Below are 27,639 nucleotides of genomic sequence, written 5' to 3' on the forward strand. Positions count from 1 at the left end.
ATAAATACATCTAAAAACAATATTAAACTATATTCTGGGATGCAGTTAAGTCGCTTGGAAACAAATTCCTTCTGGTCTCTCAATTTTTCCAGTTTATTTTTAAAGATCTATTTCTTTAGTTTAATTTGAAAAGCAGATTTACAGGAGGAAGGAGAGACACACAGAGATCTTCCATCCACTGGTTCACTCCCTAAGTGGCCACAATGGCCAGAGCTGAACTGCAGCCAGGAGCTAGGAGCTTCTTCAGGGTCATGCATGCGATGCAGGGTCCAAGGGCTTTGGACCATCCTCCATTGCTTTCCCAGGCGTTAAGTGGGGAACTAGAAGGGAAATAGAGCAGCCAGGACTAGAATCAGCACTCAAATGGGATGCTGACGCTGCAGGAGGAGGATTAGCCTGTTGAGCCATTGCACTGGTCTCCACTTTACCCCAGCTTTTATGATTTTCTGGGCGGGCCTGGAGAATCGCCCCCTCCAGGGCTGTGTACACAGAGGCACCTTTCCAAGCCACTGCCCAGTAGTCGTGAGCTGTGCATTTTCCAGCAGGAAAAGCAAAGTGCCCATCCCTGTGTGAGAGTCATGCCCTGCTCCTCCTAATTCTCCCTTAAAGATTTATGTATTTATTGAAAAGGCAGAGCAATAGAGAGAGGGACACACACACACACACACACACACACACATACCCCTTCCACCCACTGGTTCATTCCCCAAGTGCTCACAGCATCTAGATCTGGGCCAGGTTGAAGCCAGGAGGCAGGAGCCCCATCCAAGTTACCCAAGTGGGTGGCAGGAGTTCTAGCTATTCAAGCTTTCCCAGGTACATCAGCAGGGAGGTGGATTGAAGCAGAGCAGATGCTCATGGTGCAGGCGGAGGCATAACATGCTGTACCACAACACTGGCCCTGGGTCTGAATTGCTTAAGGTAAGTTAGAGACATTCTGTATGCTCTGGGGACTGAACACAGCTCCCCACTGCAGGACCTAGGATATTTTTTGATCCACGGTAAGAAATACACTCAAAGTGTACAAATGGTTCAACCACGATAGATGTCATATTTTTTTAATTTTCTAAAGATTGATTTATTTATCTGAAAGGCTGTTATGGCGAGAGAGAGAGAGAGAAAATCTTCCATTCACCGGTTCACTCCCCAAATGGCTGCAATGACTGGAGCTGAGCAGCTGAGCTGATCCAAAGCCAGGAGCTCCCATGTGGTGCAGGGATCCAAGCAATTGGTCCATCTTCTGCTGCTTTTCCATGCCATAAGCAGGAAGCTGCATCATAAGTGGAGCAGCCACAATTTGAAACAGCATCCGCAATGAGATGCTGGGGTTGCAGGCGGTGGCTCAATTCGCTATGCCACAGCACCAATCCTGACTGCAGGGTTTTGAGGAGAACGAGAACAGGATAAGAGGGAGTTGGCTGCAGACGGCTAAATGCTCTTTCTCTCACAGATCTCAGCGATGACAGGGCGGTGTGGGATGGAGGAGGGTGCAGCACGCTGAACAGCAGCCGGGAAGCCTGGTGCCAGCAGCCCCTGGAGAAACGCACGGAAGGTAGGACGTGGTGGGAAGTTGTTCTGGGGGTGGCGGTGCGGACCAGTGGGTAGAGTGTGGGCTGGTGATCGGGGTAGGCAGAGGAAGCCAGGAATGTAATGACAGAGGAGGGACAGCGGGGACCTGGAAGCACAACACATACAGGTGCAGCTCGCAACGGGCTCTCGTAACCAGAAAATGTTGTAGGGGAGAACACAACCACGGCAATCTCCAACGACCAGGCATTGCCTGGTGCTGGCAGAAGCAGAGAGGAATGGACACTGAGGGAGGGAGACTCGACAGTCCCAATTGCTACAAGAAGAGCCATGACTGAGAAGGATGGTAATGCAGCAAACAGCAGTGATATCATGACGACTGTCCCCACCACAGGCAAGAGCAGGACACTCGTGGATTCATCAAAAACAGACAGATCTGAAACTCCCATCTCTGTAACCACAGATGTACCCAAGGACACCAACACACCTTCAGCCACAACGACCGAAGACACAAGTTCGACAAAAACTGCCGTGCCAAAGTCCACCCCTGCCACCTCGTCGCCAGAGAACACCCATGTCACCACCACACCTGAGACAACGACCAGCCTGGCCAGCACAGCTTCTACAACTAGCTCTGTTGTGATCACCACACTCACCACAGAATTCTCCACCACCCCTGAACCCACCACCACTGCCACCTCCACACCCACGCCAGAAAGCACTCCCATGAGCACTGACGTGGCCTCCAGCACACCCACGTCCACATCCACCATGGCCAGCACCGAAATCTCCACTTCTGCCACAACAGACATGACCACGGCCACCACCACCCCTGAACCTACGACCGCTGTGGAGACAACCAAACCGACCACTGCCGTGCCAACATCCACCCTTGCCACCTCGTCAGCAGCCTCCAGCCCTGACACAACCACACCCGAGCGCACCACCAGCACGGCCAGCACGGCTTCCACAACTTGGGCACCCTCCACCAACACCCCTGTGCTCAGCACCACACTCACAAGAGAATTCTCCACCACCACTGAACCTACCACCACTGCCACATCTATCTCTACACTCGAAACCACGCCCTCGACCACTGGCGCACCCTCCAGCACACCCATCGTCAAGTCCACCACGGCCAGCACTGAAAGCTCCACGTCTGACACCACTGCCACCACCACTTCTTCACCAGCGTCAACTGTGGACACCACATCGCTGACCACTGCTGTGCCAACATCTACCCCTGCCACTTCATCGACGGCCACCACCTCTGACAGCACCACACATGAGCCTACCACCAGCATAGCCAGCATGGCTTCGAAGACTAAGACACCCTCCATCAACACCCCTGAGCTCAGCACCACACTCAACACAGAATTCCCCACCACCCCTAAGTCAACCACCACTGAAACATCTATGGCCACACCAGACAGCACGCCCTCGACCACTGAAGAACCATCCAGCACACTCATGCCCACATCCACCATGGCCAACACTGAAAGCTTCACCTCTGACACGACTGCCACCACAATGGCCACCACCACTCCTCCTCCCATGACAACTCTTGACACCTCCTCACCAACCACTGCCGTGCAAACGTCCAGCTCTGCCACCTCGTCAGCAGCCTCAAGTCCTATCACCTCCATACCTGTGCCCACCACCAGCACGGCTTCCACAACTTGGGCACCCTCCACCAACACCCCTGAGCTCAGCTCCACCCTTACCACTGAAATCTCCACCACCCTTGAGCCCACCACCACTGAAACATCTATGTCAACACCAGACAACATGCCCTCAACCACTGGCGCACCCTCCAGCACACCCAGGCCCTCATCCACCACGGCCAGCACTGAAAGCTCCACCTCTGACACCACTGCCACCACAATGGCCACCACCACTCCTCCTCCCATGACAACTCTGGACACTTCGTCACCAACAACTGCCGTGCCAAGGTCCACCCCTGTCACCTCGTCGCCAGAGACCAGCCCTATCACAAGCACACCTGAGACAACGATCAGCCTGGCCAGCGCAGCTTCTACGACAAGGGAATCCTCCACCGCCAGCTCTGTTGTGATCACCACACTCACCACAGAAATCTCCACCACCGCTGAACCCACCATCACTGCCACCTCCACACCCACGCCAGAAAGCACTCCCATGAGCACTGACGTGGCCTCCAGCACACCCACGTCCACATCCACCATGGCCAGCACCGAAATCTCCACTTCTGCCACAACAGACATGACCACGGCCACCACCACCCCTGAGCCTACGACCACTGTGGAGACAACCTCACCGACCACTGCCGTGCCAACATCCACCCTTGCCACCTCGTCAGCAGCCTCCAGCCCTGACACAACCACACCCGAGCGCACCACCAGCACGGCCAGCACGGCTTCCACAACTTGGGCACCCTCCACCAACACCCCTGAGCTCAGCTCCACCCTCACCACAGAATTCTCCACCACCCCTGAGCCCACCACCACTGCCACATCTATGCCCACACCAGACAGCACGCCCTCGACCACTGGCGCACCCTCCAGCACACCCATGCCCTCATCCACCACGGCCAGCACTGAAAGCTCCACTTCAGCCACCATGGCCACCACCACCATGGCTGCTACTACTCCTTCGCCTACCCCAACTGTGGACACAAGCTCACCAACCACTGCCGTACCAACGTCCACCCCTGCCACCTCGTCGCCAGAGACCAGCCCTGTCACCACCACACCTGAGACAACGACCAGCCTGGCCAACACAGCTTCTACGACTAGCTCTGTTGTGATCACCACACTCACCACAGAAATCTCCACCACCCCTGAACCCACCACCACTGCCACCTCCACGCCCACGCCAGAAAGCACTCCCATGAGCACTGACGTGGCCTCCAGCACACCCACGTCCACATCCACCATGCCCAGCACCGAAATCTCCACTTCTGCCACAACAGACATGACCACGGCCACCACCACCCCTGAACCTACGACCGCTGTGGAGACAACCAAACCGACCACTGCCGTGCCAACATCCACCCTTGCCACCTCGTCAGCAGCCTCCAGCCCTGACACAACCACACCCGAGCGCACCACCAGCACGGCCAGCACGGCTTCCACAACTTGGGCACCCTCCACCAACACCCCTGAGCTCAGCTCCACACTCACCACAGAAGTCTCCACCACCCCTGAGCCCACCACCACTGCTACATCTATGTCAATACCAAACAGCACGCCCTCGACCACTGGCGCACCCTCCAGCACACCCATGCCCTCATCCACCACGGCCAGCACTGAAAGCTCCACTTCAGCCACCATGGCCACCACCACCATGGCTGCTACTACTCCTTCGCCTACCCCAACTGTGGACACAAGCTCACCAACCACTGCCGTGCCAACGTCCACCCCTGCCACCTCGTCGCCAGAGACCAGCCATGTCACCACCACACCTGAGACAACGACCAGCCTGGCCAACACAGCTTCTACGACTAGCTCTGTTGTGATCACCACACTCACCACAGAAATCTCCACCACCCCTGAACCCACCACCACTGCCACCTCCACGCCCACGCCAGAAAGCACTCCCATGAGCACTGACGTGGCCTCCAGCACACCCACGTCCACATCCACCATGCCCAGCACCGAAATCTCCACTTCTGCCACAACAGACATGACCACGGCCACCACCACCCCTGAACCTACGACCGCTGTGGAGACAACCAAACCGACCACTGCCGTGCCAACATCCACCCTTGCCACCTCGTCAGCAGCCTCCAGCCCTGACACAACCACACCCGAGCGCACCACCAGCACGGCCAGCACGGCTTCCACAACTTGGGCACCCTCCACCAACACCCCTGAGCTCAGCTCCACACTCACCACAGAAGTCTCCACCACCCCTGAGCCCACCACCACTGCCACATCTATGTCCACACCAGACAACATGCCCTCAACCACTGGCGCACCCTCCAGCACACCCATGCCCTCATCTACCACGGCCAGCACTGAAAGCTCCACTTCAGCCACCATGGCCACCACCACTATGGCTGCTACTACTCCTTCGCCTACCCCAACTGTGGACACAAGCTCACCAACCACTGCCGTGCCAACGTCCACCCCTGCCACCTCGTCGCCAGAGACCAGCCCTGTCACCATCACACCTGAGACAACGACCAGCCTGGCCAGCACAGCTTCTACGACTAGCTCTGTTGTGATCACCACACTCACCACAGAAATCTCCACCACCCCTGAACCCACCACCACTGCCACCTCCACGCCCACGCCAGAAAGCACTCCCATGAGCACTGACGTGGCCTCCAGCACACCCACGTCCACATCCACCATGGCCAGCACCGAAATCTCCACTTCTGCCACAACAGACATGACCACGGCCACCACCACCCCTGAACCTACGACCGCTGTGGAGACAACCAAACCGACCACTGCCGTGCCAACATCCACCCTTGCCACCTCGTCAGCAGCCTCCAGCCCTGACACAACCACACCCGAGCGCACGACCAGCACGGCCAGCACGGCTTCCACAACTTGGGCACCCTCCACCAACACCCCTGAGCTCAGCTCCACACTCACTACAGAAGTCTCCACCACCCTTGAGCCCACCACCACTGAAACATCTATGTCCACACCAGACAACATGCCCTCGACCACTGGCGCACCCTCCAGCACACCCATGCCCTCATCCACCACGGCCAGCACTGAAAGCTCCACTTCAGCCACCATGGCCACCACCACCATGGCTGCTACTACTCCTTCGCCTACCCCAACTGTGGACACAAGCTCACCAACCACTGCCGTGCCAACGTCCACCCCTGCCACCTCGTCGCCAGAGACCAGCCATGTCACCACCACACCTGAGACAACGACCAGCCTGGCCAGCACAGCTTCTACGACTAGCTCTGTTGTGATCACCACACTCACCACAGAAATCTCCACCACCCCTGAACCCACCACCACTGCCACCTCCACGCCCACGCCAGAAAGCACTCCCATGAGCACTGACGTGGCCTCCAGCACACCCACGTCCACAGCCACCATGCCCAGCACCGAAATCTCCACTTCTGCCACAACAGACATGACCACGGCCACCACCACCCCTAAACCTACAACCGCTGTGGAGACAACAAAACCGACCACTGCCGTGCCAACATCCACCCTTGCCACCTCGTCAGCAGCCTCCAGCCCTGACACAACCACACCCGAGCGCACCACCAGCACGGCCAGCACGGCTTCCACAACTTGGGCACCCTCCACCAACACCCCTGAGCTCAGCTCCACCCTCACCACAGAATTCTCCAACACCCCTGAGCCCACCACCACTGCTACATCTATGTCAATACCAAACAGCACGCCCTCGACCACTGGCGCACCCTCCAGCACACCCATGCCCTCATCCACCACGGCCAGCACTGAAAGCTCCACTTCAGCCACCATGGCCACCACAATTGCCACCACAACTCCTCCTTCAACGACAACTCTTGACACCTCCTCTCCAACCACTGCCGTGCCAACGTCCACCCCTGCCACCTCGTCGCCAGAGACCAGCTCTGTCACCACCACACCTGAGACAACGACCAGCCTGGCCAGCACAGCTTCTACGACCAGCTCTGTTGTGATCACCACACTCACCACAGAAATCTCCACCACCCCTGAACCCACCACCACTGCCACCTCGTCGCCCACGCCAGAAAGCACTCCCATGAGCACTGACGTGGCCTCCAGCACACCCACGTCCACATCCACCATGCCCAGCACCGAAATCTCCACTTCTGCCACAACAGACATGACCACGGCCACCACCACCCCTGAACCTACGACCGCTGTGGAGACAACCAAACCGACCACTGCCGTGCCAACATCCACCCTTGCCACCTCGTCAGCAGCCTCCAGCCCTGACACAACCACACCCGAGCGCACCACCAGCACGGCCAGCACGGCTTCCACAACTTGGGCACCCTCCACCAACACCCCTGAGCTCAGCTCCACACTCACCACAGAAGTCTCCACCACCCCTGAGCCCACCACCACTGCCACATCTATGTCCACACCAGACAACATGCCCTCGACCACTGGCGCACCCTCCAGCACACCCATGCCCTCATCCACCACGGCCAGCACTGAAAGCTCCACTTCAGCCACCATGGCCACCACCACCATGGCTGCTACTACTCCTTTGCCTACCCCAACTGTGGACACAAGCTCACCAACCACTGCCGTACCAACGTCCACCCCTGCCACCTCGTCGTCAGAGACCAGCCCTGTCACCACCACACCTGAGACAACGACCAGCCTGGCCAACACAGCTTCTACGACTAGCTCTGTTGTGATCACCACACTCACCACAGAAATCTCCACCACCCCTGAACCCACCACCACTGCCACCTCCACGCCCACGCCAGAAAGCACTCCCATGAGCACTGACGTGGCCTCCAGCACACCCACGTCCACATCCACCATGGCCAGCACCGAAATCTCCACTTCTGCCACAACAGACATGACCACGGCCACCACCACCCCTGAACCTACGACCGCTGTGGAGACAACCAAACCGACCACTGCCGTGCCAACATCCACCCTTGCCACCTCGTCAGCAGCCTCCAGCCCTGACACAACCACACCCGAGTGCACCACCAGCACGGCCAGCACGGCTTCCACAACTTGGGCACCCTCCACCAACACCCCTGAGCTCAGCTCCACACTCACTACAGAAGTCTCCACCACCCCTGAGCCCACCACCACTGAAACATCTATGTCCACACCAGACAGCACGCCCTCGACCACTGGCGCACCCTCCAGCACACCCATGCCCTCATCCACCACGGCCAGCACTGAAAGCTCCACTTCAGCCACCATGGCCACCACCACCATGGCTGCTACTACTCCTTCGCCTACCCCAACTGTGGACACAAGCTCACCAACCACGGCCGTGCCAACGTCCACCCCTGCCACCTCGTCGCCAGAGACCAGCCCTGTCACCACCACACCCGAGACAACGACCAGCCTGGCCAGCACAGCTTCTACGACTAGGGAATCCTCCACCGCTAGCTCTGTTGTGAGCAGCACACTCACCACAGAAATCTCCACCACCCCTGAACCCACCACCACTGCCACCTCCACGCCCACGCCAGAAAGCACTCCCATGAGCACTGACGTGGCCTCCAGCACACCCACGTCCACATCCACCATGGCCAGCACCGAAATCTCCACTTCTGCCACAACAGACATGACCACGGCCACCACCACCCCTGAACCTACAACCGCTGTGGAGACAACCAAACCGACCACTGCCGTGCCAACATCCACCCTTGCCACCTCGTCAGCAGCCTCCAGCCCTGACACAACCACACCCGAGCGCACCACCAGCACGGCCAGCACGGCTTCCACAACTTGGGCACCCTCCACCAACACCCCTGAGCTCAGCTCCACCCTCACCACTGAAATCTCCACCACCCCTGAGCCCACCACCACTGCCACATCTACGGCCACACCAGAAAACACGCCCTCAACCACTGGCGCACCCTCCAGCACACCCATCGTCACATCAACCACAGCCAGCACTGAAAGCTCCACTTCAGCCACCATGGCCACCACCACCATGGCTGCTACTACTCCTTCGCCTACCCCAACTGTGGACACCTCCTCGCCAACCACGGCCGTGCCAACGTCCACCCCTGCCACCTCGTCGCCAGAGACCAGCCCTGTCACCACCACACCCGAGACAACGACCAGCCTGGCCAGCACAGCTTCTACGATTAGCTCTGTTGAGATCACCACACTCACCACAGAAAGCACCACCCCTGAACCCACCACCACTGCCACCTCCACGCCCACGCCAGAAAGCACTCCCATGAGCACTGACGTGGCCTCCAGCACACCCACATCCACATCCACCATGCCCAGCACCGAAATCTCCACTTCTGCCACAACAGACATGACCACGGCCACCACCACCCCTGAACCTACGACCGCTGTGGAGACAACCAAACCGACCACTACCGTGCCAACATCCACCCTTGCCACCTCGTCAGCAGCCTCCAGCCCTGACACAACCACACCCGAGCGCACCACCAGCACGGCCAGCACGGCTTCCACAACTTGGGCACCCTTCACCAACACCCCTGAGCTCAGCTCCACACTCACCACTGAAATCTCCACCACCCCTGAGCCCACCACCACTGCCACATCTATGCCCACACCAGAAAACACGCCCTCAACCACTGGCGCACCCTCCAGCACACCCATGCCCTCATCCACCACGGCCAGCACTGAAAGCTCCACTTCAGCCACCATGGCCACCACCACCATGGCTGCTACTACTCCTTCGCCAACCCCAACTGTGGACACAAGCTCACCAACCACGGCTGTGCCAACGTCCACCCCTGCCACCTCGTCGCCAGAGACTAGCCCTGTCACCACCACACCTGAGACAATGACCAGCCTGGCTAGCACAGCTTCTACGACTAGCTCTGTTGTGATCACCACACTCACCACAGAAATCTCCACCACCCCTGAACCCACCACCACTGCCACCTCCACGCCCACGCCAGAAAGCACTCCCATGAGCACTGACGTGGCCTCCAGCACACCCACGTCCACATCCACCATGGCCAGCACTGAAATCTCCACTTCTGCCACAACAGACATGACCACGGCCACCACCACCCCTGAACCTACGACCGCTGTGGAGACAACCAAACCGACCACTGCCGTGCCAACATCCACCCTTGCCACCTCGTCAGCAGCCTCCAGCCCTGACACAACCACACCCGAGCGCACCATCAGCACGGCCAGCACGGCTTCCACAACTTGGGCACCCTTCACCAACACCCCTGAGCTCAGCTCCACACTCACCACTGAAATCTCCACCACCCTTGAGCCCACCACCACTGAAACATCTATGTCCACACCAGAAAGCACGCCCTCGACCACTGGCGCACCCTCCAGCACACCCAACGTCACATCCACCACGGCCAGCACTGAAAGCTCCACTTCTGACACCACTGCCACCACAATGGCCACCACCACTCCTCCTTCCACGACAACTCTTGACACCTCCTCGCCAACCACTGCCGTGCCAACGTCCACCCCTGCCACCTCGTCGCCAGAGACCAGCCCTGTCACCACCACACCTGAGACAACGGCCAGCCTGGCCAGCACAGCTTCTACGACCAGCTCTGTTGTGATCACCACACTCACCACAGAAATCTCCACCACCCCTGAACCCACCACCATTGCCACCTCCACGCCCACGGCAGAAAGCACTCCCATGAGCACTGACGTGGCCTCCAGCACACCCACATCCACATCCACCATGGCCAGCACTGAAAGCTCCACTTCAGCCACCATGGCCACCACCACCATGGCTGCTACTACTCCTTCGCCAACCCCAACTGTGGACACAAGCTCACCAACCACGGCTGTGCCAACGTCCACCCCTGCCACCTCGTCGCCAGAGACTAGTCCTGTCACCACCACACCCGAGACAATGACCAGCCTGGCCAGCACAGCTTCTACGACTAGCTCTGTTGTGATCACCACACTCACCACAGAAATCTCCACCACCCCTGAACCCACCACCACTGCCACCTCCACGCCCACGCCAGAAAGCACTCCCATGAGCACTGACGTGGCCTCCAGCACACCCACGTCCACATCCACCATGGCCAGCACTGAAATCTCCACTTCTGCCACAACAGACATGACCACGGCCACCACCACCCCTGAACCTACGACCGCTGTGGAGACAACCAAACCGACCACTGCCGTGCCAACATCCACCCTTGCCACCTCGTCAGCAGCCTCCAGCCCTGACACAACCACACCCGAGCGCACCACCAGCACGGCCAGCACGGCTTCCACAACTTGGGCACCCTCCACCAACACCCCTGAGCTCAGCTCCACCCTCACCATTGAAGTCTCCACCACCCCTGAGCCCACCACCACTGAAACATCTATGTCCACACCAGACAGCACGCCCTCGACCACTGGCGCACCCTCCAGCACACCCATCGTCACATCAACCACAGCCAGCACTGAAAGCTCCACTTCTGACACCATGGCCACCACAATGGCCACCACCACTCCTCCTTCCACGACAACTCTTGACACCTCCTCGCCAACCACGGCCGTGCCAACGTCCACCCCTGCCACCTCGTCGCCAGAGACCAGCCCTGTCACCACCACACCTGAGACAACGACCAGCCTGGCCAGCACAGCTTCTACGATTAGCTCTGTTGTGATCACCACACTCACCACAGAAATCTCCACCACCCCTGAGCCCACCACCCCTGAAACATCTATGTCCACACTTGAAAGCACGCCCTCGACCACTGGCACACCCTCCAGCACACCCTTCGTCACATCAACCACGGCCAGCACTGAAAGCTCCACTTCTGACACCACTGCCACCACAATGGCCACCACCACTCCTCCTTCCACGACAACTCTTGACACCTCCTCGCCAACCACTGCCGTGCCAACGTCCACCCCTGCCACCTCGTCGCCAGAGACCAGCCCTGTCACCACCACACCTGAGACAACGGCCAGCCTGGCCAGCACAGCTTCTACGACCAGCTCTGTTGTGATCACCACACTCACCACAGAAATCTCCACCACCCCTGAACCCACCACCATTGCCACCTCCACGCCCACGGCAGAAAGCACTCCCATGAGCACTGACGTGGCCTCCAGCACACCCACATCCACATCCACCATGCCCAGCACCGAAATCTCCACTTCTGCCACAACAGACATGACCACGGCCACCACCACCCCTGAACCTACGACCGCTGTGGAGACAACCAAACCGACCACTGCCGTGCCAACATCCACCCTTGCCACCTCGTCAGCAGCCTCCAGCCCTGACACAACCACACCCGAGCGCACCACCAGCACGGCCAGCACGGCTTCCACAACTTGGGCACCCTCCACCAACACCCCTGAGCTCAGCTCCACCCTCACCACTGAAATCTCCACCACCCCGGAGCCCACCACCACTGCCACATCTATGCCCACACCAGAAAACACGCCCTCGACCACTGGCGCACCCTCCAGCACATCCATTGTCACATCAACCACAGCCAGCGCTGAAAGCTCCACTTCAGCCACCATGGCCACCACCACCATGGCTGCTACTACTCCTTCGCCAACCCCAACTGTGGACACAAGCTCACCAACCACGGCTGTGCCAACGTCCACCCCTGCCACCTCGTCGCCAGAGACTAGTCCTGTCACCACCACACCTGAGACAATGACCAGCCTGGCCAGCACAGCTTCTACGACTAGCTCTGTTGTGATCACCACACTCACCACAGAAATCTCCACCACCCCTGAACCCACCACCACTGCCACCTCCACGCCCACGCCAGAAAGCACTCCCATGAGCACTGACGTGGCCTCCAGCACACCCACGTCCACATCCACCATGGCCAGCACTGAAATCTCCACTTCTGCCACAACAGACATGACCACGGCCACCACCACCCCTGAACCTACGACCGCCGTGGAGACAACCAAACCGACCACTGCCGTGCCAACATCCACCCTTGCCACCTCGTCAGCAGCCTCCAGCCCTGACACAACCACACCCGAGCGCACCACCAGCACGGCCAGCACGGCTTCCACAACTTGGGCACCCTCCACCAACACCCCTGAGCTCAGCTCCACCCTCACCACTGAAATCTCCACCACCCCTGAGCCCACCACCACTGCCACATCTATGTCAACACTCGAAAGCACGCCCTCGACCACTGGCGCACCCTCCAGCACACCCATGCCCTCATCCACCACGGCCAGCACTGAAAGCTCCACTTCAGCCACCATGGCCACCACAATGGCCACCACCACTCCTCCTTCCACGACAACTCTTGACACCTCCTCGCCAACCACGGCCGTGCCAACGTCCACCCCTGCCACCTCGTCGCCAGAGACCAGCCCTGTCACCACCACACCTGAGACAACGACCAGCCTGGCCAGCACAGCTTCTACGATTAGCTCTGTTGTGATCACCACACTCACCACAGAAATCTCCACCACCCCTGAGCCCACCACCCCTGAAACATCTATGTCCACACTCGAAAGCACGCCCTCGACCACTGGCACACCCTCCAGCACACCCTTCGTCACATCAACCACGGCCAGCACTGAAAGCTCCACTTCAGACACCACTGCCACCACAATGGCCACCACCACTCCTCCTTCCACGACAACTCTTGACACCTCCTCGCCAACCACTGCCGTGCCAACGTCCACCCCTGCCACCTCGTCGCCAGAGACCAGCCCTGTCACCACCACACCTGAGACAACGACCAGCCTGGCCAGCACAGCTTCTACGACTAGCTCTGTTGTGATCACCACACTCACCACAGAAATCTCCACCACCCCTGAACCCACCACCACTGCCACCTCCACGCCCATGCCAGAAAGCACTCCCATGAGCACTGACGTGGCCTCCAGCACACCCACATCCACATCCACCATGCCCAGCACCGAAATCTCCACTTCTGCCACAACAGACATGACCACGGCCACCACCACCCCTGAACCTACGACCGCTGTGGAGACAACCAAACCGACCACTGCCGTGCCAACATCCACCCTTGCCACCTCGTCAGCAGCCTCCAGCCCTGACACAACCACACCCGAGCGCACCACCAGCACGGCCAGCACGGCTTCCACAACTTGGGAACCCTCCACCAACACCCCTGAGCTCAGCTCCACCCTCACCACTGAAATCTCCACCACCCCTGAGCCCACCACCACTGAAACATCTATGTCCACACCAGAAAGCACGCCCTCGACCACTGGCGCACCCTCCAGCACATCCATTGTCACATCAACCACGGCTAGCACTGAAAGCTCCACTTCTGCCACCATGGCCACCACCACCATGGCTGCTACTACTCCTTCGCCTACCCCAACTGTGGACACAAGCTCACCAACCACTGCCGTGCCAACGTCCACCCCTGCCACCTCGTCACCAGAGACCAGCCTTGTCACCACCACACCTGTTCCTACCACCAGCACAGTTTCCACGACTTTGGCCCCCTCCAGCACCACTCCTGTGGTCAGCACCACGCTCACCACAACCGCACCCCCCACCACTGATCCCACCACCAGTGCCAGCTCCACGCCTGCACCAGCAAGCACTCCCACGACCACTGTGCCCCCGACCACTACGGCCAGCACTACGACAACTTCCACCACAACCACCACCACGGCCACTACCCTGACCACCACCACGTCTTCGCCCACCACCAGTACTTCAACTGAGCCCTCTGCTACCACATGTATGTGTTGTGTTCAAATTTCTTTTGAATTTTATATTTATTTGCATTTCTTGGATTTTCCTTTTTGATGCCTGTCAATGTTTGTCTTCCATTTTACTTTTCTTCTTTTCCAGCCTTTTTCTGTCTTTTTGTGTCTCTTTACCTGTTTCATCCTGTTCCCTGTGTCTCTGCCTGAATTTCTACCGGCAGCTCACATTTCACCTCTCCTGCCTCCTTGACTCTTCCTCCCCGTTTCCTCTCCTTTTTTGCTCTGCATTTCCCGTCATGTGACCTTTGTTGACATTCTTGACTGAGTTGTCCTTGGATTTTTGTTTTTATACCTAACATTTGTTTATTTAATCATTAAATTGTAGCGTTATGCATCAGGAGAGTGGGGGAGAGAGAGAGAGAGAGAGAGAGAGAGAGAGAGAGAGAGAGAGAGAGAGAGATTAGAGATCTTCCATTTCCTGGTATTCTCTGTGAATTGTTGTATCAGCCAAAGCTGCGGTGGTCTGCCATCAGGAGCCTGGAGCTTCTTCTGGGTCTCTCATATATATCGGTGACATTAGCACAAACCATTAAACCATCTGGTTTCTCAGGGGTTTCAGCAGGGAGTTGGATTGAATGTGAAGCAGTCGGGTCTCCAAGCAGCACCCATATGGTAGGCCTGTGCCACAGGTTGAAGTATAGCATGCTACACCACCTGGCAGACCCTCTTGGCAGTTTCACACCTTTGCAGCTGTCTCTTTGTGGGTTGGCATCGCCTTGTGGGGGTTGTTTGGATTTGAGAGTGTGTACTTCAGTAGCATAGCTCCCTTGCCAGCTCTGCGTCACTCTCCACACCTTTGCTGCTTGTGTCACTGTCCACCCTGCACTCCCCTTGTCCCAAGTTGTGTGTGTCACTGCTTTTAGTCCTCTGCTGTCTGTGTCAGCTCTGTCCCCATCCCTGCACTGAGCGAGAGCTGGCTCCAGCTGCACCTGCTGGTCTGTCACAGACTGCTTCCTCAGCACAGCATGGCATCATGGCTCCGTCTTCTTCATAGTCAGACCAAGACGGCTGGCAGACTCTGGGAAAGGACAGACGAGGGGCGACCTGTGACTCCGCCCAGGGCATCTCCCTTCTCTCTCTGCCCTTGGGATGCTCTCTGCCGCCCTCTCGCCAGTCTGCACACCTTCACGGGGCTCTGGCCTCAGCTTTCCCAGGGCTGGTTCTTTGTCTCACTGAGCTTGCTGCTTCTCAGAAGAGGCTCTGGGTATCTTGAGGTAGCAGTCCTGGGCTCCATGTCTCCCAGGAAGCAGCCACCCCCAGGCTCTAATGTCCACGCAAGCAGAGGGACCCACCTCTGTCGATCCTTCTTTCCCTCCCCCAGAGCCTTAGGCCACAGGTGAGCACCCAGCTGCCCTGGCACTTCCTGGCTAAGCTGGGCTTGGACCCTTGACATTTTGGGGAACATGGCTGGGAGAAGGAGCCTGGTGGAGTGTTTCCAGGTCCCCTCCCCCATGGGCCGAAACCTCTTGTCTCAGCTCTCCCACTCCCCCCCCGTCCCAAAAATTTTGGCCCCACAGCCCGTAACTAGAGTCTAAGTTACTTGGCCATCATGGATGGGACCTTGTCCTGCTGAGGGTGGTGGAGGTAGACCAGAAAGCAGAATTGTAGTCTGATGTGGTAGTGAGTGAAGTCCCTGTTTGTGACACTAGCGCTGCAGTCTCCACTGCTCTGCTTCCTACTAATGTGCCTGGGATGGCAGCAGAGGGTGACCCAAGAGCCTGGGGCCCTGGCATCCACGGGGGAGACCCAGCTGGAGTTCCAAGTCCCTGGCTTCAGCCTGCCTTAGTCCCAACCATCACAGCTACTTGCGAAGTGAACCAGTGGGTAGATCTGTGTGTGTGTGTGTGTACACATCTCTCTGTCATTCTGCCTTCCAAATAAATACAATAAATCTTAACAAAAGTTTGTCTTCTGCAAAATAAAACAAAATCTCATGCTTATGAGGCATTCTTCAAAAAGTTCCTGAAAAATGTGTCTAAGGAAAACAGCCATGAAGATATTTCTAAATTTTGTCTGTGTGTCTGACAACAGCAGCTGGGACTGTTCAGCTCATTTTCCCACAAAATGTTTGCATTTCCCCTTATGCCTGCATGGACGAAACACAGCGTGGAGCCTGGCCAGACGCTTGTGGGGGAGCCAGGAGCATGGAGCTGTGCCGCCTCCCCGGCTCCGCCCTGCTATGTGGGGCCCTGGCCAGCTGACCCTGGGCTTTGGTCAGGATGGCTTCTGCAGGTGGCAGGGTGCTGGGTGTGGACTGCCCAGCTAAACCAGGCCTTGTCTCCTCCAGCCATCTGCCTGAATGGAGGGAAATGGATAAACGGCGCCTGCGTTTGCTCCTCCTACTTCAGTGGAGACAGATGCCAGCATGTCAGCATCATCTGTGAGAATGAAGGCGTCTGGGATGGAATCAAATGTGTGTGCCAGCTTCCCTTCTACGGACAGCGATGTGAGAACGTACTGGAGAGCATTGACTTAGGTGAGCAGTGCCCAGGGCCACCTGTCCCCAGCCCCGGCCCCTCCCAGTGGAGTCACACGAGTTCCCAGCCACTCACTGGGAACAAGTCAGAACAAAGCAAGGGACTGGAGGGCAGAGTGCTTCCAAAACTGAAAGAGGGGTGTGGATCCACTCAGCCAGCCGTGCCCCTGTCTGCTGCCCTCAGAGCCGCCCCAGGTCGTGTCTGCGACGGTGGAGTTGTCTGTAACGGTGACCAGCGAGACATACAGCGAGCAGCTGCAGGACCGGTCGTCAGAAGAATTCAAGAAGTTCAACGAGACGTTCACAGAACAAGTGAGCCTCTGCCCCCTCCCAGGCTTAAGAGAGCTGCTGAGGGTCACCCTCTCATCACGCAATCACCTGCTTGCCTGTTGCTCAGCTCCTCCGTGTCCCCCAGGGATGGACTGGGAGGGAGCGAAAGGGGGAGGTAGGGCTCCAGGGATACCAGGACTGATCCGGTGCCCTGCCTTTCAGATGGTGCAGATTTACAAAGATCTCCCTCAGTTTGAAGGGGTCAACATCACAAGGCTGTCGTGAGTAGCCAGGGCTCAGAGGGAGTGGGGTTCAGAGGGATTGGGGCTCAGTGGGGTGGGGCTCAGAGGGGGTGGGGTTCAGAGGGGTTGGGGCTCAGAAGGGGTGGGGCTCAGAGGGGGCAGGGTTGTGGGGGGAAGCTGCAGAGGTCCCCTGGGGGAAGTGACGGGCAGCATTGGGGGTACAGGACCCCTGCTGAGCTGTCCCCCAGTGGGGGTGTGAACAGCTGGGGCTTCTTGCTTGCTTCTCTGACATGGTGGGTGAGCTGAGGTCACGTGTGTGCTCCCATGAGACACAAGCACACACAAACACATATACTCATGCACACACACATACACACATCACAAGCAGGTCTCCTCCTGGCAATCGACATTGCCAGGACCTTTCCCACACCCTCCCTCCTGTACCCTGCTGTGCTGGGCATGCTGCAGCCCTGTGGCCCCTGACTGCTTTAGAGTCTGGTACCCGACCACCCTCTCCATTCAACACCCCTCAAACCCCCGTTTCTGAGTCTGGAGCAGTCACTCTACAAAGTGGATCATGGCCCCGCTGTGTGGCCTCAATGTGACTCCCCCTCCCCCATCGCCCCAAGTGAGCCAAGGGAAGAAGGTTGGGGGAGTCACAGCCCCTGCAGTACTCCCCCTGCAATTTTCCTCATTGTCCGTGGCTCTCCCCACTGCCCAGTACTGACCACAGCCCTCCCTCCTCCTCCCCAAGGCCTGGCAGTGTGGTGGTGGAACATGACGTCATCCTGAAGGCCAACTACACCACTCAGTACAAGGAAGTGTTCCAGCAGGCCACTGAGACCGTGGAGAAGATCATCAAGAACGTGACGGCCGTGCAGATTAACAACAGCAACAACACCTGCTCCAGTAACTTCCGGGAGAGGTCTTGGGGCGGGGCGGGGACTTCGGAGAACCCCCTTCTGTCCCTGGGGTAGGGAAGAAAGAGAGAGAGGAGGTGGTGGAAAGGGCCTAGTTGAGCGAGAACTGGAAGGTCCTGAGAACTGCAGAGGGGAGGAGGCCAAGACAGGTGCAGCCAGGGGAAGTGGGACGCACCTGCTGACTCCCAAATGTGGTGTGCAGTGGGGGGATGACAGCAGAGGACACATGGAGGTGGTGCGGGGAACACAGGCAGTCAGGGATAGGGAAGGGACCCTGCCCCCACCCCAACATCCCTCATCCCCCTCATCCACCATGGCCTGGTCCCCGCTGTCGCTCACGCACACGCACCCTGAGGGTGCGCCCCAGTGGCCTTCTGTCCCTCATCCACCACAGCCTTGCTCCCCACTGTCACTCACACACTGTACCCCAGCCTGTTCTCTAAGAGGCTCCCCTGTCTCCCACCTAGCCCTGCTGTGCTTCAACACCACGGCCACGGTGGTGCAGAACTTCACCATAGACTACAACCCCGAAGGTGGGTGACCAGGGACCCCCTTGTGGAAGGGGGCTCGTGGGGGAGGCTGGGAGGGTTCCCCTGCTCATGGCTACTGCCCCCCCTGTGTGCCACACAGAGGATTGCAAGCAGAAGGCAGGCTCAGAGTACAGCGACTTCTTCACGGTGGAGTACAAGGACGAGCAGGCGTACTGCATCTCAGCCTGCGTGCCCGACTTCAACATCTCCCTGAACTGCAACATGGGGAAATGCCAGCTCCAACGCAGTGGCCCCCGCTGCTTGTAAGTATCCCACCGCCTGAGCACCCATCCCCACCTGACCCAGCAGCTCTCCTGACCTCCAGCCCAGGAACCACTTCCCTTCTACCCTGTCCACCAGGGAGGACAAGGCCCCTACAGACCCAAGAAAGAGCAGCTGCGGTGCTGGCAAAATAGAGAGAGATGGGATGGGAGAAGCACCAGCCAACCCATGGAGAGACGAGGCAGGGTGGGGGTGTCTCTGGGAGGAGACCCCAGGAGCCCATCAGGGAAAGTTTCCTGGAGGAGGAGCTCCTATGGAACTGAACTCAAGGGGGCAGCTCTGCAGGGAAGGAAGAGCTTTGGTAGTTGGGTGGGTGGGGTAGTCCAGGCTGGATCTTCAGCAGAGAGTAGGCTGAAGCTGAGAAGGAGCAAGGTAGCCATCGTCCTTGTACCCCAGAGAGCGGAGCGCGCCAAGCTCCAGGACCGCGTCGCAGCAGAAGCTTTGAGCTGGAGGGGGGGCCCTGCCACCACCCCCACTTCCCCTCTGACTCTTCCGCCCCCTCCCAGATGCCTGATGACGGACACGCACTGGTACAGTGGGGACACCTGCGAGTGGGCCACCTCCAAGAGCTTGGTATACGGGCTGATGGGGGGGGCAGGCGGCTTGCTGCTCATCGTCTTCGTGGGGCTGCTGGTGTTCGCCTTCCGTTCCAGGCGGGCCGTCCAAAGGTAAGCCGCCCTGGCCATCCCCACTCCCACCGGTTCTTGAGGTGGGCAGCCGGCGAGGCTGTGTCCCTGCTGCCCGCTCCTCATGGGGTCTCCCTGGCATCTCCATCAACAGGCAGCGGGCCAGAGAGGCCGAGCTGTACCAATGGCAAGAAGAGGATGACAGCTCGGGAGCTGGCACCTTCCAAAACGTCTCCTTCGGCTTCAACGAAGGTATGGGCCTCCTCTGGGGCTCAGAGGGAGGACGTGACAGCCAGCAGAGAGGCAGGGGTGGGCCTCGTGGCTGTGAAGCATCTCTCTCCATGCCCACTGCTGGCTGTGGCAGGGTCCTGGGATTGCATCAGCAAACAGGTGCACTTGACCACTGGGGAGTTCCCAAGACAAGGTGGAGGACACGGGACACAGCGCCTCCTGCTGGGTAGGATGAGCTAGGACAAGTGGCTGACTGTGCCCGCACGGATCATGCCAAGTAATGATTTAGCAGATCAGCTACAGCCCCTACTGAATCACTCCATGATGGGTGGAGGCCACCACACCTGCTGAATCACTCTATGGTGGACAGATGAAGCAGGACACACATCATCCGGGCTAAGGGACAGCTCATAACATGGCAGCAAGTGCGCACTTCCGTGGCTCATTAAAGAGCACGTGGAAAACACGTAAGAACGGTCCACGCCCAAGGTCCTTAGAAAAAGTTTCAGTGAATTCCCAAACACCTCTTTCAGTCGGATTCCATGATCTGGCTGTCAGTGTAAGTTAGAAACCCACAGCAGAAATATTGCTGGAAGACAACAGAATTCAAAATCCCACATTTTTGGGAGGAAAAAAAGAATGATTTTAAAGCTTCTAGATGACTCACAGATCACGCATGAAACCCTCAGGGCAGGCAGCAGGTGCTGGGGCGTGATAAGGAAAGCGAGTTCTTGGTATCAGAGCTTGTGGAGTGCAGCCACACATGTACTCAGCAGGACATGCATAGCCTCAGGACGCTGGCTGGTGTTGGGCGGTTACAGGGCTAGGGGAGTTAGGCCTTCGTTTTTGGTTTCCTGGTGGCGGGTGGGGGGGTATGACCTACTGCCCCAGGGAAGCTCAGAGTGGGAGGATCCCATCTTTCTAACCTCCTGCATGCCTGTGTCATTCTCCTAGAGCAAGAAGGCTCCGTTTATGTGAATTCCATCTACAGTAACTTCCAGCCCTCCCTGAACAACGTGGACTCTACCAGAAAGGTAAGAGGAGCCTTGAGTGCCCCCCATCGCCCTTCCCACACAGTAGGATCCTCAGGAAAGCAACCCCCTGCTCCTGGTATGCTGGTCCAGTCTTCCATCCCCAAGGTCAGACCTGACATGGGAGCTGAGCCAAGAGGACGAGCAGGTGGGGTCTCCCCTCCCTGACCCCCGAGGCCACCGGCTCTGGGCTTTCTTCTCAACTTTATGCCCTGGATGGCCAGCTGATTCAGTCATTTCCATTTTTTTTAAGATTTATTTATGTTTATTGGGAAGGCAGACTTGCCCCCAACAAATAACCATGTTCAGCGTGTTGCCATATTTTCTCCCTGGTTATCTATCTACCCATCTATCTATGTAACACCTCTACCTTCTATTCGATCCATCAGCTATCTGCTATTGTTTATACATCTTTCATCTGTATCATCATCTATCATCTCTCCCATCCAGGTACTAACCAGGCCTGACCCTGCTCAGCTTCTGAGATCAGACAAGACCGGGCGCGTTCAGGGTGGTTTGGCCGTAGACCCACCTGTCATCTCTACATGACCTCTATCTAATGTGTCCCTGTCTCTACTCTGCATCTCATTGAGCATCTCCGTCATCTGTCTTCTAACTCATCTACTTATATCTCTGTCATCTCCACCTTCTCTCGGTATCTGTCATTGATCATGTATTTGCCTCTCATTTTGATCCAGCCACTGAATTTTGCTGCATCATTTGGAAGTCAGTTGCAAACAGTTTAACACCTGACCCCTAAGTACTCAAGCACATCCCCCAATGCTGCTGTGACACACCACACAAGGACAAGGATTCCATCACACTGCCCAGTGTCCAGGCTGCCCAGTGTCCAGGCTGCCCAGTGTCCAGACTGCCCAGTCCAACAGGGAGGTTCTTTTACCCTCACTTTTTTCAGATGTGGATATAGTGTCTTCATTCTCTGCCTTTTACTGTATCTCTTGGGTCATCCGTCCAGCGCTGGCTCTCACCTTTTCAATATACTGATTTTTTTTAAGAGTCTGGGATGACTGGCTGCAGGAATGTCCCCCCTCTGTCTGGTTTTGTCCAATGATTTCCTCATGAAGTCATTTCTCCTGTAATATTCTGCATTTATTTTTATTTAATTGAGAGGCACACATGCACACAGCTCTTGCCCATTAATTCACTCCCCCAACACCTGAGCGCTGCCCAAGTCCCAGCTTCTTAGAAGGATGCTTTTATCTATTTGAAAGCAGGTGGAGAGAGGAAGAGGGAGAGGACCCTTCCATTTGCTCGTTCACTCCCCAGTTGGCCACAAAAGCCAGGGCTGTTGGAAGCCGAGGAGCCAGGAGCTTCTTCCAGGTCTCCCACATGGCTGGCAGGGGCCCAAGCAACTAGGCCACCCTCTGCTGCTCTCCTGGCTGCATTAGCAGGGAACTGGATAGGAAATGGAGCAGTCAGGGACTCCTGTGGGATGCCGGTGTCACTGGCGGCGGCTCTGCCTGCTGCACCACCAACTCAGCCCTCACCTTGCACTCTCTTTCTCTCTCTCCAGATCCAAATCCAAAGGCCAGAGGTGATAGTGACATCCTTCTGAGGCAAAGGCAGCGAGGCAGGGAGCCATGGAGTCTGGGAGTGAGGAAACCCCGGCCAGAGTGAAGCCTGGAAGAACACCTCCCCGCCCAGAGCAACTCACAGGGGCCGCGCCCACGGACAGACGGGCGCTCCTGGGGGGGGGGGGGGGGCGACTGGTCATGAAGACAGGCGAGGCCTCCAGGCTGTTCCACCCCAGAGAGGCTCCCCCAGCGCTGTCAGCACCGCGGACAGCGCCCACCCACAGGGCTCTCCCAGCCTCCCCTCTTTCTGATCTTGCTATTTAAGTACAGAGCTTTCACCTTTGGATTTACACAGATAGCATTATTTTTATTCAAAGTTCTTATTTGTATGAGCTCTGGCATTTGTGTGTAAATACTGGACCTTGTAAATACAATGTATGTGCACATGAGTTCCATTGAGAGCCTTCTGATGCTGGGATCCGCCTCACTTGCCATCCTGCTCTCCTCCAGCCCCCTGGGACGCGGGGCTGAGGGTGGGGAGGAAGCGGGGAGCTGGGGGAGGAAGCGGGGGGCTGGGGAAGGAAGCGAGGGACTCGGGGCCGTCAGATGGACAGCTGCAACCAGGAACCACCTGCTACGTGCCCATAGCAGCTGCCTTCCCACTGTGGACAGCCAAGTTCTCCGGGTTCCCTCTGCAGACCTGGGAATCTAAAACGACAGAGGTTTGGGGTCTTTCTCAGGAGCCCCCTGGTAGTAATGCCACCGACCATTTGGACTTGGTCTTGCATTTGCCCAAGAAGGCCCAGCTGGCTTCTGATGTTCCTCAACATGCTGACAACCGATGTCCTGCCACACCACCGTCTGCCAAGCAGCTCAGGGTTGCTGGTGCTCTGCAAGGTCTCTGCCTCGGGCCACTGGCTCGCCGATACCCTAAGCAGACACAATGCGGCCTAAGCAGACCAGTGTGTATCCTAAGCCGACACAGTGTAGTCAAGCAGGCCCTGGATTCTGCTTCCCCCTCGTGGCCACTCCGCGCATCTGCAGGCTCCCTTTCCCAGCGCTAACCTCCCGACCAACACCGGGTGCATTCACCCTGTTTGCCATCAAAACCCTTGGCTCCTAAAACTGAATTCAGATGTCTTCAGTCTCAGGGCTGCCTGCTGCCTCGCGCAGGCCCCGGGTGTCCTCGGCCAGCAGAGGTGGCCATTTTAAAAGGCCCAGTAGGGGCTGTGTCACCCACGCAGGCCCCTTCCTGCTTTCTACTCTGACCATGGGCAGTCAAGAGAGGCCGAATGGAGCAACCAAACACAATCGCTGCCCGAGCCCAGCCCTTGGCCACTTCCTCCTCGGCTGAGCTTGGAGAAGCGGCTTCCATCTGGACCGATGCATCCCCAAGCCCTTGACCTTGTACCCAGCACTGCCCCCCCCACTGCACCCCAGAGACAGCCTCACAGAGCTCTCCCCAAGGCCCACCCTGCTGCCAGCCATGCTTGCCCGGCCCTGCTGCCCTGCCCCCAGCACGGGCATCCTGGGACAGCAAGACCCACACTGCAGGGTGTGGTCACCAGACCCACCCCAACAACCCCTTCCCCTAGCTCTATCCCACGTCTCCCCCACCCTCTGCTCTTGGGGGCCTCTTCTCTGGACCCTGCCCGCCTCTCACTCCAACCCCACTTCTCCGGGGAGCCCTCCCCATGATGACCCTCTAACTGATCTCTCGCGTCTGCCTCCATCACTGTGCCTATTCCACCCGTCCGGTCCTACGTGCCTGGCACACGGCCCATGCCAGCAAGGCCTGGGAGGTTTAATTGGATCAAAATCGTCTCGGTCAGGTTTCCTCTCTGCTTCCCATCAAGCCCTCCCCTGCTAGAAGTGGACAGGCTGAGAGGCCCGGGCAGCCGGGCTCACTGGGGGATAAACACAGCCGCCTGGTCTTTCTCCTCTTCCTCCCAGCGGGCGGTGGTGATGGCTGTAAAGTTCCCTTTACCCTTAGGTGCCAGCAGAGGCCCGAGGGTGGGACAAGCTTGGAATGAGACTGGGACTTTAAGGATCCTCACCTAATCTCCCCCCCCAAAAGATGAAGCCACCAGCCCATCCCCAAGGCGTGCAGAGTGGGGGGAAAAGCATGACTTCTCCCTCAGAACAGAGCACGGCTCCCCCCCCACCCCGTGCAGGAAGGTCTCAGCCTCCAGCACCCCTCCCCTGCCCCCTATGTTGGGCAGACGTGATGGGCACAGTAGGAGGGGGTAGGGCTGAGAGCAGGACTGGCAGGGGAGCCAAGGAGGATGGAAGTGAACTTGGCTGATCATCAGGCTGATTAGCTCGGTGCCTCCTGGAGGGAGACAAGGGTGAGAAGCAGAGAGCCGGGGCGGGGTGATGGGGAGCCAGGGGGAGCTGGGGGGAAGCCGGGAGCTCAGGAGCCAGGGTTTACCAAGGTCAAGGGCGGCTGGGAGGTGCACCCCAGTGAAGCAAGACCAGCACCCTGCTGGGGAGGGAGGGGGCTGAGAGCGGGGGTGGGGGGTGGGAAACCAGGAGCAGGGCCAGGGCTGTGCCCGCAGCCCCTCCCGCCGGCTGGCTGGCTGGCTGGCTGCTGCTGCAGGGCGGGCGGGCACCAGCCAGACGAGCCCTGCCAAAGGCTCCAGGTCAGCTGTCCGCAACTGCTGCCAGGACAGCTTGCCTGTCTGATGTCCACTGCTGTGACAAAGTCCCCAAAGCTGTGACCTCCATGGGGACAACAGGTTTATTGAATGCCCAATCCTGGTGGCTGCAGGTCCACGGTCTCGTGTCCCCATCTGCTCCGTGTCTGATGGCCATACCCTTGTGCAGCACCTGTTGGCAGGGGGTCGGGGTAGTGGGGGATATGGGGAGACCACAGGGAGTGACACAAAGCTGTGGTGCCAGTGGCAGGGGGCGGTCTAGGGTTTTACCCGGCCTGTGAGAAGCCCCGGATGACCTAGTCCTAGGCCCTGGCTCACTGAGGCCCTTACCCCACTGCCAGCCCCCTCACCCTCCTTTGAGAGCCCAAGCAGGGATGCTAGTCTCCCGGCTGGCAGGTGCCCAGGAGTGCAGATTGAGGACGCACGGGGCAGGACCCGCCAACGGCCCAGGCGGCCCCTGGCCTGCTGTCCTCTGCATGCCACTGCAGATGTGAGCAAAGGTCGCGCGTGGCCCAGCTCTGTTGTGTGCGATCCCCACAGCAACCCTGACGAGGCCAGAGTCTTGCCCGGGCAGGAACGGACTCACCACTCAGTATTATCGCAGTCCGAAGTTCGCCAGGAGCTCAGCTCAGATGGGCAGGCTGGTCCCCAGAGGGGTGGTGGTGGCGGCAGGGGGTGGCTCAGAGCTTTCCTGCCATGTAGGGCTGAGAAACAACCTCGTTCGGGGCACACAGGGGCTGACCAGTTGGCCCTGGACATGCCTGTGCCTGGAATTGAGCTGAAATCCTCAAAGGTGTGGCCTTAGCACTCAGGTGTACCCGTGTCACCAGGGGCTGCGTGAACCGTTTGGGCTCCTTTGGTTTTTGCACCTGATGTGGCCATCAGAGGCGGAGCTGGGGAGGGTGGGGCTCACAGCCCAGCAGATGGGGACCTCACAGACCCTGGGCTGCGGTGCCTCGCCCATCCCAGCCCCCCTCTCCGCTCTCCCATGCGGCTGAGCCTGCAAGCATCGCAGGTTGTCTTGGAGACCCCAGAGAGAGAGAGAGAGAGAGAGAGCGAGCGAGCCTCTCATGGGGCACAGATAGGGAGAGAGGGGCCCTGGCGCGGGATGGAAGATTCCAGAATAAGCCAGCAGGTGAAAAGGCAGGGCAGGCGGCAGTTGCTGGGCAACATTACGATTCCAGGAGAGGCTGCGGATGCTGGAGGAGGGGCAGCGGCACAGCCGCGCGAGAAGCAGAAACGCAACGAGGCGGCCTCTGCGGGCAGCTGACAACTGACCACTGGACTCCTTTAGCAGGACCAGCGCGCCCTCTGGTGGATTCGGGCGGTAACAACAGCTTCCCCCGGACGGAGCGGCAGGTGCTCCGTGCAGACCGCAGCCGGCAGGCGAGGCCGGGTGCGGTCCAGCCCCAAGCCGCCGCGAAGGTTGGGGAGCAGAATGTTCCAGAAGAGGAGTGGGAAGCTGGGCACCACTGCCAGCCCCACCTGGACAGCTGGAGGGAGGAGCCAACAGTGGACCCCTCCAGGCCAAGCTTCCACTGCCAGCTCAGCACCTACACCAAGGTCGCAGGTTGGGCCTGGTTGGGTTCTGCGTTTCAATAAATGCTGTAAAACCACTGCATACTTTTTAAAAATATATATTTGAAAATATACAATTTATTTATTTGAAAGTCACAGTGAGAGGAGGAGGAGAGAGAGAGACCATCCATTGCTGCTTCACTCCCCAAATGGCTGCAACAGCTGGAGCAGAGCTGATCTGAAGCCAAGAGCTTCTTCAGGTCTCCCACACAGTGCAGGGTCCCAAGGACATGGATCATTTGCTGCTGCTTTCCCAGGAGTATTAGCAGGGAGCTGGATCACAAGTGGAGCAACCGGGACTCGAACCGGCACCCAAATGGCATGCCAGTGTTGCGGACAGAGGCTTAGCCATGCCCCCAAATCACTGCATTATAAACTACGTTGCAACATAGCTACCTTCTGAGTGGAT

At 58.2% G+C, this 27,639-nt stretch overlaps 1 protein-coding gene across 1 annotated transcript; it reads left to right on the top strand.

Moving 5' to 3' along the window:
* The first annotated feature begins 3,684 nt into the window (after positions 1 to 3,684).
* LOC101527563 (mucin-2) lies at positions 3,685 to 23,137 on the top strand. Its single transcript, XM_058681100.1, has 13 exons — positions 3,685 to 6,869; positions 6,945 to 14,601; positions 14,655 to 14,794; positions 17,201 to 17,328; positions 17,513 to 17,640; positions 17,821 to 17,879; positions 18,595 to 18,749; positions 19,228 to 19,293; positions 19,391 to 19,553; positions 20,079 to 20,240; positions 20,353 to 20,450; positions 21,384 to 21,463; positions 22,995 to 23,137. The coding sequence occupies exons 1-13, from the start codon at positions 3,685 to 3,687 to the stop codon at positions 23,034 to 23,036; spliced, it is 12,063 nt and encodes a 4,020-aa protein (XP_058537083.1). The 3' UTR covers positions 23,037 to 23,137.
* Positions 23,138 to 27,639: the final 4,502 nt, after the last annotated feature.

Source organism: Ochotona princeps, chromosome 24, assembly GCF_030435755.1.
Source record: "Ochotona princeps isolate mOchPri1 chromosome 24, mOchPri1.hap1, whole genome shotgun sequence".
Classification (NCBI taxonomy): Eukaryota; Metazoa; Chordata; class Mammalia; order Lagomorpha; family Ochotonidae; genus Ochotona; species Ochotona princeps.

What these genes read in the sequence shown, in the direction of transcription:
- LOC101527563 (XM_058681100.1), top strand. Translation starts at nt 3,685, where the DNA reads ATGAGCACTGACGTGGCCTCCAGCACACCCACGTCCACATCCACCATG. An exon ending in CACGTCTTCGCCCACCACCA is followed by an intron (nt 14,795 to 17,200) that starts GTACTTCAACTG and finishes CTCCTACTTCAG; the next exon opens with TGGAGACAGATGCCAGCATG. An exon ending in CAGCAACAACACCTGCTCCA is followed by an intron (nt 18,750 to 19,227) that starts GTAACTTCCGGG and finishes TCTCCCACCTAG; the next exon opens with CCCTGCTGTGCTTCAACACC.